Source organism: Motacilla alba, chromosome 18 (genome assembly GCF_015832195.1).
Source record: "Motacilla alba alba isolate MOTALB_02 chromosome 18, Motacilla_alba_V1.0_pri, whole genome shotgun sequence".
NCBI classification, from domain to species: Eukaryota; Metazoa; Chordata; class Aves; order Passeriformes; family Motacillidae; genus Motacilla; species Motacilla alba.
Window position 1 is genome coordinate 11,245,698 of NC_052033.1, and position 16,852 is coordinate 11,262,549.

The 16,852-nt window shown below is 57.5% G+C and overlaps 1 protein-coding gene across 2 annotated transcripts in view; it reads right to left on the bottom strand.

Annotated features, from left to right (window-relative positions):
• The window catches only part of RPTOR (regulatory associated protein of MTOR complex 1), a 105,758-nt gene that overhangs the window by 9,526 nt on the left and 79,380 nt on the right, over positions 1–16,852 (bottom strand). For both annotated transcript variants that reach the window (XM_038157185.1, XM_038157186.1), the window contains 6 exons: positions 16,303–16,408; positions 14,394–14,508; positions 13,427–13,551; positions 12,214–12,318; positions 9,386–9,433; positions 1,876–1,982 (listed from right to left, as the gene is read on the bottom strand). In XM_038157185.1, coding sequence (XP_038013113.1) covers positions 1,876–1,982; positions 9,386–9,433; positions 12,214–12,318; positions 13,427–13,551; positions 14,394–14,508; positions 16,303–16,408 — 606 coding nt within the window. The remainder of the gene's footprint in view (positions 1–1,875; positions 1,983–9,385; positions 9,434–12,213; positions 12,319–13,426; positions 13,552–14,393; positions 14,509–16,302; positions 16,409–16,852) is intronic.

Genomic DNA, 16,852 nt, shown 5'->3' on the forward strand with positions numbered 1-16,852 from the left:
GTTCAAAGAGGGAGGCGCCTTTGTCTGCCTCGATTCTCGCTGCTCTTTGTGCTGATTCTCACTTTCCCGGTTACTGAGTCAGGAAGTTCCAATCACTTGAGTCCCAACACCCAATCTTTGCAATTAAAAAAAGAAACAACATGTTTTTAGATACTTTGGGCGCAATCATTAATCATCATCATTTAAAAGATTTTCGCCTCCTGAATTTTGCCGCTCCCTAATTTGCATAGAAAAAAAATAATATGTGAAAGTAATTAAGATGAACAGAGGCTTAATTATCCTGCATCGCAGGGTCAAAGTGTCGCAATTAATGTTCATCCAAGGGTAATTAATTTCGAGAAGCTTTGAAAACTCCACTTCCTTTTCATTCCAGCATGGGGCCTCCATTCTCACCGACCACCTGCTTCTCCTTGGAAATTCTGAGAAACTCCCACGAGATTGTGGCTGCCAGGGGCTCTGGCAGGGCCTTTTCCCTGTTCCAGAGAGGGGAGTGTGTGCTTCCACAGGCTTCTGCACTACTCCAGTTACCCGGTAATGTGAAATCCAACTGCATCCCAGAGCCCTCCTCTGCATCCCAGAGCCTCCCTCTGCATCCCAGAGCCTGCCTGTGCATCCCAGAGCTTCCCTCTGCATCCCAGAGCCTGCCTGTGCATCCCAGAGCCTGCCTCTGCATCCCAGAGCTTCCCTCTGCATCCCAGAGCCTGCCTTCACATCCCAGAGCCCTCCTCTGCATCCCAGAGCTCTCCTCTGCATCCCAGAGCCCTCCTCTGCATCCCAGAGCCTGCCTGTGCATCCCAGAGCCTGCCTCTGCATCCCAGAGCCTGCCTGTGCATCCCAGAGCCCTCCTCTGCATCCCAGAGCTCTCCTCTGCATCCCAGAGCCTCCCTCTGCATCCCAGAGCCCTCCTCTGCATCCCAGAGCCTCCCTCTGCATCCCAGAGCCTGCCTCTGCATCCCAGAGCCTGCCTCTGCATCCCAGAGCTTCCCTCTGCATCCCAGAGCCTGCCTTCACATCCCAGAGCCCTCCTCTGCATCCCAGAGCCTCCCTCTGCATCCCAGAGCCTGCCTCTGCATCCCAGAGCCTGCCTCTGCATCCCAGAGCTTCCCTCTGCATCCCAGAGCCTGCCTGTGCATCCCAGAGCCCTCCTCTGCATCCCAGAGCCTGCCTGTGCATCCCAGAGCCCTCCTCTGCATCCCAGAGCCTCCCTCTGCATCCCAGAGCCTGCCTGTGCATCCCAGAGCCCTCCTCTGCATCCCAGAGCCCTCCTCTGCATCCCAGAGCCTGCCTTCACATCCCAGAGCCCTCCTCTGCATCCCAGAGCCTGCCTCTGCATCCCAGAGCCCTCCTCTGCATCCCAGAGCCCTCCTCTGCATCCCAGAGCCTGCCTCTACATCCCAGAGCCCTCCTCTGCATTTCAGAGCCTCCCTCTGCATCCCAGAGCCTCCCTCTGCATCCCAGAGCCTGCCTTTGGATTGCACAGCCTCAGCTTCCCCAAGCATTGCTGCCCACCCAGAACAGCACAGCAGGAGAGCCCTGACACACTCCCTGAGTGTCTGTGGGGTTTTAATGACTGGGGAACGTGACCCTGGGGCAGGGAGGCAGGGAAGCAGGGAGTCAGGGAGGCAGAGAAGCAGGGAGGCAGGGAGGCAGGGAGGCAGGGAGGCAGGGAGGCAGAGAAGCAGGGAGGCAGGGAGGCAGGGAGGCAGGGAAGCAGGGAGGCAGGGAGGCAGGGGAAGCAGGGAGGCAGGGAGGCAGGGAAGCAGGGAGGCAGGGAGGCAGGGAGGCAGGGCTCCAGGAGCTGGCAGCTCCTCACAGAGCAGTCCCAGGAGCTCTGGGCCCAGGGGATGGGCTCTGGGCCCAGCAGGCAGGCGTTACCTGGACTTTCATCTCCCGATCCGTGTCCCAGATCCGGATTATCCTCACGTCCCCCGAAGTCATCAGGAGCCCAGTTTCTTGTTCCCAGTCCACCACCATCCCTGCTCCTGAGACACAGCAGGGCAGGGGTGCCAGTCAGTGCCAGCACGGGCAGAGCTGCACTCCCTGCAGCAGCAGCTCCCCGGCCCCGTGCTGCAGACAGTGCCAGCGCCAGAGGAAATGCAGAATTACACACACAGACACCCCCTCAGCCTCCACGAGGGACTCAATCTGCTGCTCCCGGACTTGAGTCCAAACTCTGCTTTGCCCCTGGAGTGAGTGCTGGGAGAAGCCAGGTCCCTGGGGAGGGGAGCACAACCTGCAGGAGCTGCTGGGGGCCAGAGCAGCGCCCAGCACCACGAGAACACTCAGTGCTGAGTGACCCAGCTGGTGCCACCTCACGCAGCAAGACCTGAGAGCTCCTGGACTGTCACCGTCACGTTGTCTGCAAAAACCCCCTTGCCCAGGATGCCTCTCCTGGGAAGCTGAGAAGCCTCAGAGAAAAGGAAAACAATTTTATCTCATCTGCTTCTCCTGTGTTTGCTGCTTTGGAATGTGGTTGGAGGTTGTTTATCCAACAGGTGGCTGTTTCACTGGTTTCATGGGAATTGTTTTAATTTAATGACCAATCACAGTCAGGCTGTGTCACACTCTGGAAGGAGTCAAGAGTTTTTCATCAGTATCTTTTAGCCTTCTGTCTGTGTCCTTTCTCTATTCTTTAGTATAGTTCTAGTTTAGCATTCTTTAATATAGCACAGATCATAAAATAATAAACCAGCCTTCTAAGAACGTGGAGTCAAAGTCATCAATTCCTCCCTTGGTCCTGGAGAGCCAGCAAACACCACACTGGACTGATTCCTCCTTCTGTCAGAAGCATGTGGGAGATGTTCCTGGCCAAGGAGCAGCCAGGTCAGGGCTGCAGTGGAGTGGATTTAGCAGCTGCTGGGAGCACAAACCAGTTTGCTGCGTGACTGGTGAGGAGGGGAACAGCCTGCAGTGACAGCAGCTCCAACACCCCCACAAGAGCTTCTGCTCCTCGTCCCTGAGGGCACAGACCAATCTCCAGGGGAAGTTCAGCACCAAGTCCCATCCACACTGCGTTAAAAACACAAACAAGAACCCCAGGAGCACCACGGGAGGAAACCAGAGGAGAACTCCAGGCTTGGTGTCTGTTTCCAGCCCCTCGGGAGGGCAGGGACAGCAGCAGAATTCCTGCCTCACACAGCAGCATTCCAGCCTCTCAGAGCAGCATCCCTGCTTCTCAGAGGATCATTCCTGCCTCCCAGAGCAGCATGCCAGCCTCTCAGAGAAGAATTCCTGCCTCAGAGCAGCATCCCTGCTTCTCAGAGGATCATTCCTCCCTCCTAGAGCAGCATTCCTGCTTCTGACAGCAGAATTCCTGCCTCAGAACATCATTCCAGCCTCTCAGAGCAGAATTCCTGCCTCTCAGAGCAGCATCTCTGCCTCCTAGAGCATCACCCCAGCCTCCCAGAGCAGCATGCCAGCCTCTCAGAGCAGAATTCCTGCCTCAGAGCATCATCCCAGCCTCCCAGAGCAGCATTCCTGCCTCTCAGAGCAGTTGCCCACCTCTCCCCCATGCCAGCCCAGTCTCTGGTGCTGAGCAGTGTTTCATAACCACCCAGCCCTGGAGGCAGAGCCCTCTGCAATGCATCAGGACTGCAGCTCCTGCCCCGAGCGCTCCCAGAGCCTCCAGCACCATCCCCGCGTCTCCACTCCACAACCCCACGAGGTAAAAACGTGCGTGTGCCTGGGTCTGCTGCCAGGAACCGTCCCCAGCAGGACACCCAAGCCTGCCCCAACGCGCTCGTTTGTCACCAAAGGGCCACGAGTGGCTTGTGGCAGAACAGCCACGGCTACAGAGCTCAAAGGGACCGGCAGCACATCCTGTGAACACCGAGCTCTCCTCCAGCATGGAGGGGTGACCTTGCTTTGCACAGCTCCACAGAAAACACCCTGCCCCTGTCCCCCTGCTGAGCATCACACCTGAGTGCATTCCTGGCCCTGCCACACGCGGGCAGGGGGTCACAGGCCACTGGAGGTCACTGGTGTTTACTGGCAGTGCCTCACCTCGCTGCAGGCCTCCGGGCTGACCCGGGAGCCTGCACCTTCATCCTCCCCCAAATGGATGTTCCTGCACACTGCCTGGCCTCCGGGCTGACCCGGGAGCCTGCATCTTCATCCTCCCCCAAATGGATGTTCCTGCACGCTGCCTGGCCTCCGGGCTGACCCGGGAGCCTGCACCTTCATCCTCCCCCAAATGGATGTTCCTGCACGCTGCCTGGCCTCCGGGCTGACCCGGGAGCCTGCACCTTCATCCTCCCCCAAATGGATGTTCCTGCACACTGCCTGGCCTCCGGGCTGACCCGGGAGCCTGCACCTTCATCCTCCCTCAAATGGATGTTCCTGCACACTGCCTGGCCTCCGGGCTGACCCGGGAGCCTGCACCTTCATCCTCCCCCAAATGGATGTTCCTGCACACTGCCTGGCAGCTGGCAGGGCTGCAGAGGCAGTGATGGGGATGATGAGCAGCACTGAGGTGTTTGCATTTGTCACCTGCCTGGGGCCATGTGACAGGGGTTAAACGAGGCAGCTGAGATGGATCTGGCCGTGTCCATCCCTGGTGGAGTTCAGCAGGCAAAGAGCTCCCAGGCAGCTCCCCAGGAACATCCCCCAGCTTGAAGAAAAGCTTTCCTTCTGAGCAGCACCACGGCCTGCCCAGCTGTGGTTGCAGGGCTGCTCAGTGGAGGGGCACAGGGAAGCTGAGTTTGGGGACAGAGGTGGCATTTTTGGAGCTTCTCTCGGTGTGCCTGTCAGGAGTTTGTCACTGAGGATGCTCAGCAATGACAGGGAAAGTCTCACTGAGGGAAGAGGCTCCAGAGGGATTTCACAAAGGTTGCCATGACAAACAAGCAGATGGAGAGGACAAGGGTTCACTCCCAGCCAGGCTGGAAAAAAAGGAGGGAGATGATCACAGAATCCTGGAATGGTTTGGGCTGGAAGGGACCTTAACAACCTCCTCATTCCAGCCCTGCCATGGCAGGGACACCTCCACTACCCCAGGTTGCTCCAACCTGGCCTGGGACACATCCAGGGATGGTGCTGGCTGTGGTGAGGCTTGAGACCTTGCAATTCCTGCCTTTCTTATTAAAACCTAAATAGTTCAGCTCAGGGATAGCTGCTGCTCCCTGGAAGAGGCAAGAGCAGGATGTGGAGCATCCCAAGGCAAGGATCTGCTGGGAGGTGGCGGGTCCTGGCTGAGCCCTGGGCTGGGGGCTCTGCTCCTGCTGCACCCCAGTGTGCCCTGGCCAAAAAGGGGATGAGCTGGGAATGCTGAACCAGAACTGCAACCTGTGTGGAGAGCAGAAAAGCCCTCACACAGAAATGTCAGTCACTTGGAAGTGTGTGAGGGGAAGGAAAGCTTCCTCTGACTGCGAAATGTTCCATCCAGAGCTGGCACTCACAGTATGGAGTGAGACAGAAATAGCTGAACTATTTCTATGTACAAGCATGGCAGGGATGATCCAGGATTGGCTCATGTTTCCATGCTCAATTCAGAGCATTTTGGGATGAGGAGTGAACGTGGGATTGAATACTAATGATCACTTCCTTTTTAATTAACAGAGGCCCTACTCCAGGATGTTACAACTGAGCCTGCAGCCCACCCACAGGGCTTTGGCTCCTGGGCTTGGCACCTGAGCTGCTCCTCACTGAGCCCCTCCTGCACCCCTGAGCTGCTCCCCAGCCCCTCCTGCACCCCTGAGCTGCTCCCCAGCCCCTCCTGCCCCCCTGAGCACCTGAGCTGCCCCTCACTGAGCCCCTCCTGCCCACAGGTGCAGCTCTGAGCACCTGAGCTGCTCCTCACCCAGCCCCTCCTGCACCCCTGAACACCTGAGCTGCTCCCCAGCCCCTCCTGCACCTCTGAACACCTGAGCTGCTCCTCACCCAGCCCCTCCTGCACCTCTGAACACCTGAGCTGCTCCTCACTGAGCCCCTCCTGCCCCCCTGAGCACCTGAGCTGCTCCTCACTGAGCCCCTCCTGCACCCCTGAACACCTGAGCTGCTCCCCAGCCCCTCCTGCACCCCTGAACACCTGAGCTGCTCCCCAGCCCCTCCTGCACCTCTGAACACCTGAGCTGCTCCTCACTGAGCCCCTCCTGCACCTCTGAGCACCTGAGCTGCTCCTCACCCAGCCCCTCCTGCACCCCTGAACACCTGAGCTGCTCCCCAGCCCCTGCTGGACCTCTGAGCACCTGAGCTGCTCCTCACTGAGCCCCTCCTGCACCCTGAGCACCTGAGCTGCTCCCCAGCCCCTCCTGCACCCCTGAGCTGCTCCCCAGCCCCTCCTGCACCCCTGAGCTGCTCCTCACCCAGCCCCTCCTGCACCCCTGAACACCTGAGCTGCTCCCCAGCCCCTCCTGCACCTCTGAACACCTGAGCTGCTCCTCACTGAGCCCCTCCTGCACCCCTGAGCACCTGAGCTGCTCCTCATCCAGCTGCTCCCCAGCCCCTCCTGCCCCCCTGAGCACCTGCCCAGCCCCAGAGCTGGCTCTGCCTGGCCTGTCCCAGCTCCTGGAGCAGCACCCAGGGGCAGAGCTGGCACAGCCCCTGGCACAGGGCACTGCTGGAATGCTGCTGCTCCCAGAAGCCAGGAGCTGCAGGAAGCAGCCCTGCACTGCTGCAATGCATCAGCAGCTAGGAGCACAGTTTCCCCCTAAGGGATATGATGTTCTTAGATAATGAGCAGCAAATCTTCTGCAGCTCAGGGAAAGGAATTTTTAAATGTCTGTGGTGGAGGTGTTGTTTTTTGGTTTGGGGAGGGTTTTTTGGTTTGTTTTTGAGCCTTTTAAAGCCAGCACTGGCAGGCCTGCGTGGCTGGGTTTATCCACAGCAGCAGCTGCTCCTGCAGGTGGAACTGCCCACGGCTGCTCCCTCAGCACTGCCCCCGAGGCAGATCTGCCCGGATGGGACAGTCCCACGGATAAATTCCAGCAGCACTGTGTGAAAGCAGCTGCACTCCAACATCTGCACTGCCCTGGAACGTCAGGGAACGTGGCCAGGCTGTCCTTGGCATTTCAGTGGAGTCAGGAATATCCATGGAACACAACAGCATCCTGCACTCCGACTGATCATTTTTAATCACGGGCCCTCCTGGCTGAGCAGTGAAGCACATCCCTGCTTCAATTTCCAGGAAGCAGTGGGAGGGTTGGATGACCTCACTCATCATTAATTTCTACAACATCCTCTCGAAAAGTGTCCCCCTCCTCCTGCCAAGGACTCTGCAGCGAGGGACAGCAGGAGCTGGGATGCTGGGAATTCAATTAAAAGAACACAAACCCCTGGAGCTGCCATTTCTCCAGGGATTTTATTGCCATCAAATAATCTGACCAGAGCTGTGTCAGCCCTCCCTGCTGATGGGGGCTCCTGGGAGGGGTGGGAAGCTCCCTGCTGCTGCCTCTGCCCCCTGCTCTCAGGATGAGCCTGAGGCTGATGCCTTGAGCAGCTGCTGGTGCAGGCTGGAGCTGTCCCCCCTGTCCCCCCTGTCCCCATCCACCCTGGCCTGGGGCACTATCCAAGCACGGCTGAGGCGCTTTGCTGCACCAATTCCACACATTTTTTACAGCTCTCCACAGGGAAGGAGGAATGCTGGGGCTGCCCTTGTCACCAGGAGGGCAGAGGCAGCTGGAGGAGGATTTCATGGCCCTGCCCTGAGCAGGGGCTGCCCTGGCTGGCAGCAGCAGCATCGACTGCTCTGGAATTCCCTGCTCCTGCTCCTGCCCAGGGATTCCCTGCTCCTGCTCCTGCTCTGGAATTCCCTGCTCCTGCTCCTGCCCAGGGATTCCCTGATCCAGCTCCTGCCCAGGGATTCCCTGCTCCTGCTCTGGAATTCCCTGCTCCTGCTCCTACCCAGAGATTCCCTGATCCTGCTCTGGAATTCCCTGCTCCTGCTCCTGCCCAGGGATTCCCTGCAGCCCAGCCCTGCTAATTTTAGCCTTGGCTGGGGATTCCCCAGCCAGGCAGCAGCAGCAGCCACACATCAGCTCTGCTCGCTCTGCCCCAGCTCCCAGAGCCACAGAGCTCTGCTGAGCTCCACTAACGAGCTCTGAATCAGCCCCTGCCAGGAGCCTGGCTGATGAATCAGTGCCGACACAGCCAGCTCTGATCAGTCAGCAGATATCAATAATTGATGAGCATCCTGGGGTGACACCTCCACCAGCAGCAGCCCGGATGGGCCCCGGCGTGCCCTGACACATCCACCATCTGCTGCCCACCCCCGGGAGAGAGGAGCCAGCATCCAGAGCCTCACAGACCCTGCAGATGCTGTGGGACAAGGCTCCACCTTCCCTCCGTGCAGCAGAGTGGAATTTGTGACATTTATCACAGCCCCAGGATCCCAGAAGGATTTGGGTTGGGCACAGCTCGCCCAGTGCCACCCCTGCCATGGCAGGGACACCTTCCACTGTCCCAGGGTGGACATTTCCAGGGGTCCAGGGGCTGCTCTGGGCACCCTCTGCCAGGGCCTGCCCTCCCTCCTCCATGGATCCACCCTACATTTCCCCTCTTTCCTCTGTGGCTCATCCCTGCCAGGGATCCACAGTTCTGAGGCTGCTGGGAGAGACTCCCCAGCACCTCCTTTCCACAGGATCGTCACAAATCAGCCCCAGCCAGACCCACAGCAGCTTGATGCTGGCTCCACTTGGAACCTCCCTCTCCAGCCCTTCTGCCCAGGGGTGCTTTGAATGTCCCTGGGGAAGAGAGACTCCCAAATCCCCCCCAGCTCCCGGGGCTGAGGGAGCTCAGGGAGGCTGGCAGGAGATTCCCTTGCCAGGAATCCCAGCTCCCTCCCTTGCAGGGCTGTGCCTGCCCAGGGAGCACAGATCCCTCCCTGCACTCCCCCGGGCACAGACACGGGGCAGGGCATGGCAGAGGTGGAAGCAAAGCTTCCCAGGAGCCACAGGGTCCCAGGGTGGCACTGTGACATTTTTAGGAAAATCCTTTGTTAGGATTTTTTTCTCCTGAGAAGCTGATGAATCTCAGGAAAGACATGCAAACAGTAACTATCTACTGCTGCAGAATGCAGTGAGTGCTTCTTTGACTGACCCACGTTCGGTGTTTCTACTTAATAACCAATCAAAGATCCAGTTCTGCTGGACTTTTAAAGCAGTCCTGAGTTTTTGTTATTATTCTTTTCTGTTTTTGTCTAGCTTTCTGATGAATCCTTTCTCTCTATTCTTTTAGTGTAGTTTTAGTTTAGCATTTTTAATAGAACATATATCATAATATAATAAATCAGCCTTCTGAAACATGGAGTCAGGATTCTTGTCTCTTCTCTCATCTTGGGAGCCCTGCAAATCCCACACCCAGAGATCCCTCAAACCACACCAAAACCCCACCCAGCCACCCCAGAGAGCTCCTGGCCACCCCCCTGAGCACGGGGAACAGCAGCACTCACCTCCCTGCTTGCTCCTGTCCAGATAGATGGACACCCTTCGGGCCAGACCTGTGGGGAGACAGGACCAGGGGTGCTGCTCAGGGCCAGCCAGCCAGAGCAAAACCCAGCTCGAAGCAGGGGCTGGAATCAGCCACTGGAACGGAGGAACGGGAAAGGAGCAGCAGCAGCAGCCAGGGCAGCTCGTGCCTCCCTCGCTCACTGCAGCACAGCATTTGTGGGAAGGCAGCAGCCCGGGTGCAGCGGGCTCTGGCAGCAGCACGGGCCTGCCAGCCCCGCAGGGACAAGGAGCCCGCCTGTGTCCTGCTCCCAGCACGGCCAGGACAGACAGACGGACATCCAAGGAGCTCCTGGGAGCTTGGGGCTGCTGCCACGGGTCAGGGTTGGTGTGCCCGCAGCCGGGAGGGCAGCAGGGGAGCAGCTGAGCTCTGCCCTCCCAGAGGAGATGTGCAAGGCTGTGCCTGCCCCGGGCTGCTGCCCATCTCAGGCAGCCCCTGCGCGTGTCACCGTCCCCCTCGCACAGCCCAGGGCTGCTCCCAAGCTTCCAAAGGATGAGTTCAGGCATTACACATCCCTCTCTCCTTCTCTAAGTGTGGAAATGTCCCCGAAAGTCAAGTTCTGGCTGTTCTCAAGTGCAGTTCAGAGGTGAGCGTGACATTATGGCACAGGGGAAAAGCTGGGAGAGGAGGGAAGGAAATCAATAGTGGGAGCAAACAAACTCCAGCAAAACTCCTGAGCTCTGCAGCTTCAAAATGCATCCTGATTTTGTGAGGCAGCGCTGGACCAAGCTGTGGTCTTGGCAGCAGATGACTCTGAAGACTCTCATCTCCACGGGGACTTGCCCCACTTAGCTCTTTTGAAGTGGCTACATTTATTTCTCTCTCCACAAACAGATCTGTCCTTCTCTGCTGCCCAATCTGCTGGGAAGGTGGAAGGCAAAGAAAACGGGCCCCAGACTGCTTCAGTCCACAAGGGAAAGAAAAAGCCAAGGGAAAAAACCCCAATCCTAAAGAGAACAGATTTAAAAGTTTCCCCAGTCCTGCTTTGGCAGATGGAACCACCCAGCTCTCAGAGCTCTCTCAGCAGGGACAGACACTGAAAATCCTTCCTGGGTGCTCAACCCTGCCCCGAGTGAGGCACAAGCAGCAGAGGCTCTGCCCTGGCCCAGTGCAGCTGGAAGGGAAGGCAGGATGGGGAGCACTGAGGGAGCTCCATCCTCGCTGCCCAGGAGCAGAGCCACAGCCGGGACAGCCCGGGGACATTCCCAGCTCCGAGGAGCCAGATCCTGAACGCAGGGATGGGAACCGTCTCCCAGCAGCCAGGAAAGCTGCTGTTTGCTGGCACAGAGCTGCAGAGTGACAGCACAAAGGGCAACCTGTCACCAGCCCGGGCTCGCTGCGCCCCAGCAGCAGCCCCTCTGTGCTCACAGCAGCCCCTCCTGCCCTCACAAAGGGCAGGCTCTGAACTGCAGCAGCTCCTCATCAGTCCCGGGCAGGGCCCTGAGCCAGGCAGAGCCCCCAGCACAGCCCCTGCTCCCCGAGACACAGGGGAAGGGCTGGGGAAAACAACACCGCCAGGCAGCCCAGGAGATCCAATGAATAGCTGAAAGAGCTGTGTCAGGCTCCTGGGATGAACCACATCAGCTCAGAAATGAGAACTGTCAGCTTTTAAGGTCAGGATGAATGATGATGGTCATCTCATGTGACCTCCTGCCCAGCACGGGCCAGGCAGCCTCCTCCAGCGCTGCCTCCTCACCCCCACCGAGTGCTGATGGAACACAGCGCCCCCGGGAGAGCCTGCAGCCTTGGCCAGAGCCATCCCAGGGCCACAGACCTGCCCCTGCAGCACCAGCACCTGATGGGGTCTGGGAAAGAGGGAACACCCGCCTCCTGGAAGGCTGCAAAACCTGCTTTAACATCCCAAAACCTCCTTTAATATCCCAAAACCTCCTTTAATATCCCAAAACCTCCTTTAACATCCCAAAACCTCCTTTAATATCCCAAAACCTCCTTTAACATCCTAAAACCTCCATTTAACATCCCCAAACCTCCTTTAACATTGCAAAACCTCCTTTAATATCCCAAAACCTCCTTTAACATCCCAAAACCTCCTTTAATATCCCAAAACCTCCTTTAACATCCCAAAATCTTTAACATCCCAAAACCTCCTTTAATATCCCAAAACCTCCTTTAACATCCTAAAACCTCCATTTAACATCCCCAAACCTCCTTTAACATTGCAAAACCTCCTTTAACATCCCAAAACCTCCTTTAATATCCCAAAACCTCCTTTAACATCCCAAAACCTCCTTTAATATCCCAAAACCTCCCTTAACATCCCAAAACCTTTAACATCCTAAAGCCTCCTTTAACATCCCGAAACCTCCCTTAACATCCCAAAACCTCCTTTAACATCCCAAAACCTCCTTTAATATCCCAAAACCTCCTTTAACATCCCAAAACCTCCTTTAATATCCCAAAACCTCCTTTAACATCCCAAAACCTCCCGTAATGTCCTAAAACAGATTTCAGGGTCACACACACAGTTTTTCTGGCTCCATCCCATGTGTGGCTGGATGCCAATGCTCCTTTTTACACCCTTTTCTGCCCAGCTTTCCTAACGTTCCAAGCAGGCCAGTGTCTCACTGTGCTGTCCTTCTGCACGTGCCAGATTTAGAGCACACGTCCCTCTGCCACCTCCTGACCCACAATGAACAGGGAAGAACAGGAGCCAAAATTGGAGCTGGGGCTAAAGGAGGTCACAGGTGCCACCCACAAAGCTGCACAGAGGCTGATTTTCAGCTTCCCCCCAGAAACCTCAGAGGCACCCACCTCGTGTGGTTGGCAGCATGTCTGAGAGGCCCTGCCAGGCTGTCACCATCTCCGGGTTCTTCTCCAGGTCTGCAAAGTTCTTCCACACCCTGATGGCACCATCGTCTTGGGGAGCAGAGAGAGAGAACACAAAGCAAAGTCACTGCTGCTGCAGCTGCTGCAGCTCCTCGTGCACGAGGAAGAAGAGGAGAAGCAGAGCTGAAGTCACACAGACCCCAAAGCCCCGAGTGTCACTTGAACACTTTCTGTTGGAGTTGTTTTCCCTCTCTAATTTACATCCTTGAAACCTAAGGCTTTGTTCTCCTGGAGCTGTTCTGGAAGAGCTTTTCTCCTCCCTTGAACAACACCTGACATTCAACGTCTCTCCATTTCCTTGACATTCATTTCCTCCAGGATTCATCTCTGCACTGGTGCCGAGGGCCACACGAGTACCACTCAACACAGCACAGCCCCACGGAGGCAGCAGCATCAAAGCCCAGCCCATCAGCAGCCAACCTTTCAAGAACATTGTGTATTTCTTTCAATTTGCTCCCCATCTGTGAAACTTTTGTGCTAAGAATCAATAAATTGAAAGAAATATGTCCTAAAGGCTCTCTCAGCTCCCCTTCCCCCTCCCCTAATTACACCCAACCTGTGCAGCTGGGCAGGGAGCAGCAGAAGCTGCTGAAAACACTCCGAGTGCCAGGTTTGGAACGGCTCCTTGCGAGAGCAGCAGAGCTGACTCACAGCTTTGCAGAGCAGAGACTGGGCAAGAGCTCCCCGTGCAGCCCCTGCCCAGGTGAGACAGGGACTAGAGAGAACTCAGAGCCACCCCAGGGGTTTGGTGCTGAGGCTGAGCCCTGCCTGCCCTGCATGAACACGGCACAAGGAACAGCCCCGCAGCTCCTGTGCTCTGGCTGCTGCAGCAGCAGCTCCAGCCAGCTGAAATCACCTTCCCCAGGTGTGCCACGGGAGGGGGGACCACGCCCTTGCCACGACAGGCAGAGACTGCGATGGGACCGGCTTGAGCGAGCGTTGGGCTGCTCAGGCCTTGGAAAGGCTGCCTGAGAGGTCCCAGCAGAGCCAGGAGGAACCCGCCGGTCTGAGCTGGAAACGCCTCTGAGCTGAGGGCAGGCAGGTGGGTGCAGGGGGGAGCACGGCCCTGGGAGCAGCCCCGGAGGGACAGAACGGGGCCCAGATCAGCTCCCTGTCCCAGCGGGACGGCGTCCCTCACCCGTGGCAGTGAGCAGCAGGGAGCAGTCCTGCCCGTTCAGGTACTCCATGGCCGTGATCCGCGTGTACCGCGGGTTCCCGTTGTGGAAGTAGTCCAGCTTCTCCCCCTTCTCCCAGTCCCAAAAGCTGTGGGAGGAAGAAGCAGCAGTGAGCTTCCAGTTCTCCGTGCCAGCTGCAGAGACGCACCCGGTACCCAGTCTGGGATTTCTCCTTTGCAGTCTGGCACCGTTTGGTTAATAACACGTCACGGAATCGTGGATGGTTTGGATTGCAACGACCTCAGAGCCCGCCCAGAGCCACCCCTGCCACGGCAGGGACACCCCCACTGTCCCAGGGTGTCCAAGCCTCAATGTCCAACCCGGCCTGGGCACTGCCAGGGATCCAGGGGCAGCCCCAGCTGCTCTGGGCACCTGTGCCAGGGCCTGCCACCCTGCCAGGGCAGCACTTCAACACCTCCACCTCTGAGAGAGCCAGGACAGAGGCCCAGCTGTCCCTGCTGTGACCCCCAGCCCTCACCAGACGCTGTCCCTGCTGTGCCCCATGTCCCCAGCCCTCACCAGACACTGTCCCTGCTGTGCCCCATGTCCCCAGCCCTCACCAGACACTGTCCCTGCTGTGTCCCCATTTCCCCAGCCCTCAGCACTGCTGTCCCTGCTGTGCCCCATGTCCCCAGCCCTCACCAGACGCTGTCCCTGCTGTGCCCCATGTCCCCAGCCCTCACCAGATGCTGTCCCTGCTGTGCCCCATGTCCCCAGCCCTCACCAGATGCTGTCCCTGCTGTGCCCCATGTCCCCAGCCCTCACCAGATGCTGTCCCTGCTGTGTCCCCATGTCCCCAGCCCTCACCAGATGCTGTCCCTGCTGTGCCCCATGTCCCCAGCCCTCACCAGATGCTGTCCCTGCTGTGCCCCATGTCCCCAGCCCTCACCAGATGCTGTCCCTGCTGTGCCCCATGTCCCCAGCCCTCACCAGATGCTGTCCTTGTCAGCCACAGCGATGCAGGGGGTGAAGGGGTGGAACTTCACCACCGAGGGCACGCCCGGGTTCCTGTTGAGGAAGATCTGATCGTCCAGCCGGGAGATGCCTGCGGGGACAGCAGAGCTCAGCTCACACCCGATGTCCCCAGGGATGGGCTCTGCCTGATGTCCCCAGGGATGGGCTCTGCCCCTGCTCAGGTCACACCCGATGTCCCCAGGGATGGGCTCTGCCCCTGCTCAGGTCACACCCGATGTCCCCAGGGATGGGCTCTGCCTGATGTCCCCAGGGATGGGGTCTGCACAGCCCCAGCTTCCCAGGGCCACCAGGACACCCCAGCCCTGCCAGGAGTTTCTCAGCCCCCCCAGCTGTCTCAGCTCCTGAGGTACAAACCAAGAACTGTGGTGACAAACCCTCATCCTTCACACTGGCAAGCAAGGGGGACAAGCCCAGCCACACCCAGGGAAATGCCAGTTTGTGCTGAGGGAAAAACCAACACTATTTATTCAAAATATAAAATATGAAAATGCCTTTTTTTCAGTTTAAAATACAGCATTTCACTGTAGCTTGTGGATTATTTATTTAACCTTCCATTTGAGTCCCCTTAAATTTTAGGTTAATTTGCAAATGAAAAATGTATTTTCCATGGAGACCTTCAAACGATGGGGAAAGGCTTTTCCCATCTTGTCTTCAGAGCAGTTTGCTATGCACAAACAGTGTTGGGACCCCGACACTGCTGGGTTCTGGCACTCTCTGAATTCATCACACAAACCCCTAGGCCCAGGAGACATCCATTCAACCCGAGTTTGTTTTAGAATGCATCCATCGAATCTAATTTTCATTAAAAGCTTGTAAGCCAATTTTAATTCTTTTTAATATTTCACGTTTTCATTATTTTTTTAATGAATAGTGGCATTTCAGTCACTCGGGTCAAGCAACCAAATATGAACGCTGTCTAGAAAGAGATTTAAGTTCTCCAGGCAAGCGTGAAAAATCCCCTTCTTTGTATTCCATCAGATCTCCCAGGCCATCTCCTGGGCTCCAGGATCATTCCTGCATTTCTCTGGTTGATGATATTCTGCAGTTTCCCAGCACGAAGCTGCACACTGCACTCACGGGAGCAGCCTCCCAGTGACAGGGCTGAGCCCTGGGCACTTTTCCTTCAGCACACTGGGATTTCCAGCCCCGTGTGCCTCCAGAGCATCCCTGCGAGGAGCAGCCCCCACCCCAGGCCTGCTCCTGGGAATGCCACAGGGGGGACACCAGGAACTCCTGGAACTGAGGCTCCCCAGCCTCTGCTGCTCAGGGCAGGGAAAAACAGGAACGCAAATTCCTCAGGAAGCTTCACTAGGTTCCACTGTATTCTAATAAATTCCTGTGCTGAGGGAATTCCAGCCCAAAGTTGCCTCAGAGATTCAGCCCCAGGGTCCTGGGGAGCTCCTGCTGATGCAGCACGGGCCTGAGGTAGGGAGCAGCACACACACACAGATATTCCAAATAAAATGGGGTACAAGGAGTAAACCAGCACTTACAGAGCTCAGCAGAGCAGGGAAGGTGAGAGACATCCCCGAGGTGTCTCCTGAGCTGGGGGGACAGGTCCAGCAGCTCCATGCTCTGCCATGACCACGTCTGTCCCACAAACCCTGAACCTGCAGCTCTGGATTTGACCCTCCAGCCTTCCACCCTCCATCCCCTTAAAGCACAGGCTGAGCTGGTGACCACAGCCAGCAGCTGAGAGCAGAGAGGGGGGCAGCAGCTGGAAACACCTGCAGCAGCAGCTGGGGAACACCTGCAGCAGCTCCTGCCCTGTCCCCAGCAGCCTGAGGGGCTGCACGGGGCCAGCACTAACTGGGCTCCAGGCTCATTGGGGTTCCCAGCAGCAGTGCCAGCAGGCAGCACTCACCCCTCTGGATGATCTTCTGCGCCTGTTTCCTGACGCGCGCGTTGCGCAGGAAGCGCCACTCCCGCTCCTTGCGGATCTGGCTCTCCAGGTCGTGCTCCTCAGGGATCTGCCAGGACGGGAACACACACAGCACCGGTGACCCCCAGAAGGGCAGCAGCTGGCTGAGCGATGCCGCGGGGCAGGAGTGACGCCACGCTGGCTCCCGTCCCCTCGGAGCGCTGCGGGTCTGAGCTCGGCGCACGCGGATTTCTCTCACGTAGCGACCCCGAGATCAAAGAGGGAGCACAGCCCTGGCACAGCCAGCTCAGAACACACTGAAATCTTTCCTTTCCTGCCAGTCAAGGGCTGCTGGCAGAGCAGGGCACAGCCACATTCCCCAGTCCCTGGGATGTTCAGGTTCCCACCACCATTTCCCAGGAACAGCCCTGCTCTGGCTCCTGGTCTGAGAACGATGCCCCTGTGGCACCTGGCTTTGATTATACACAAAATTCCCCCTGGAACTGGAGAGTGGCCCTGCAGTCACAGCCACTCTGAGCCATTTGATGATATT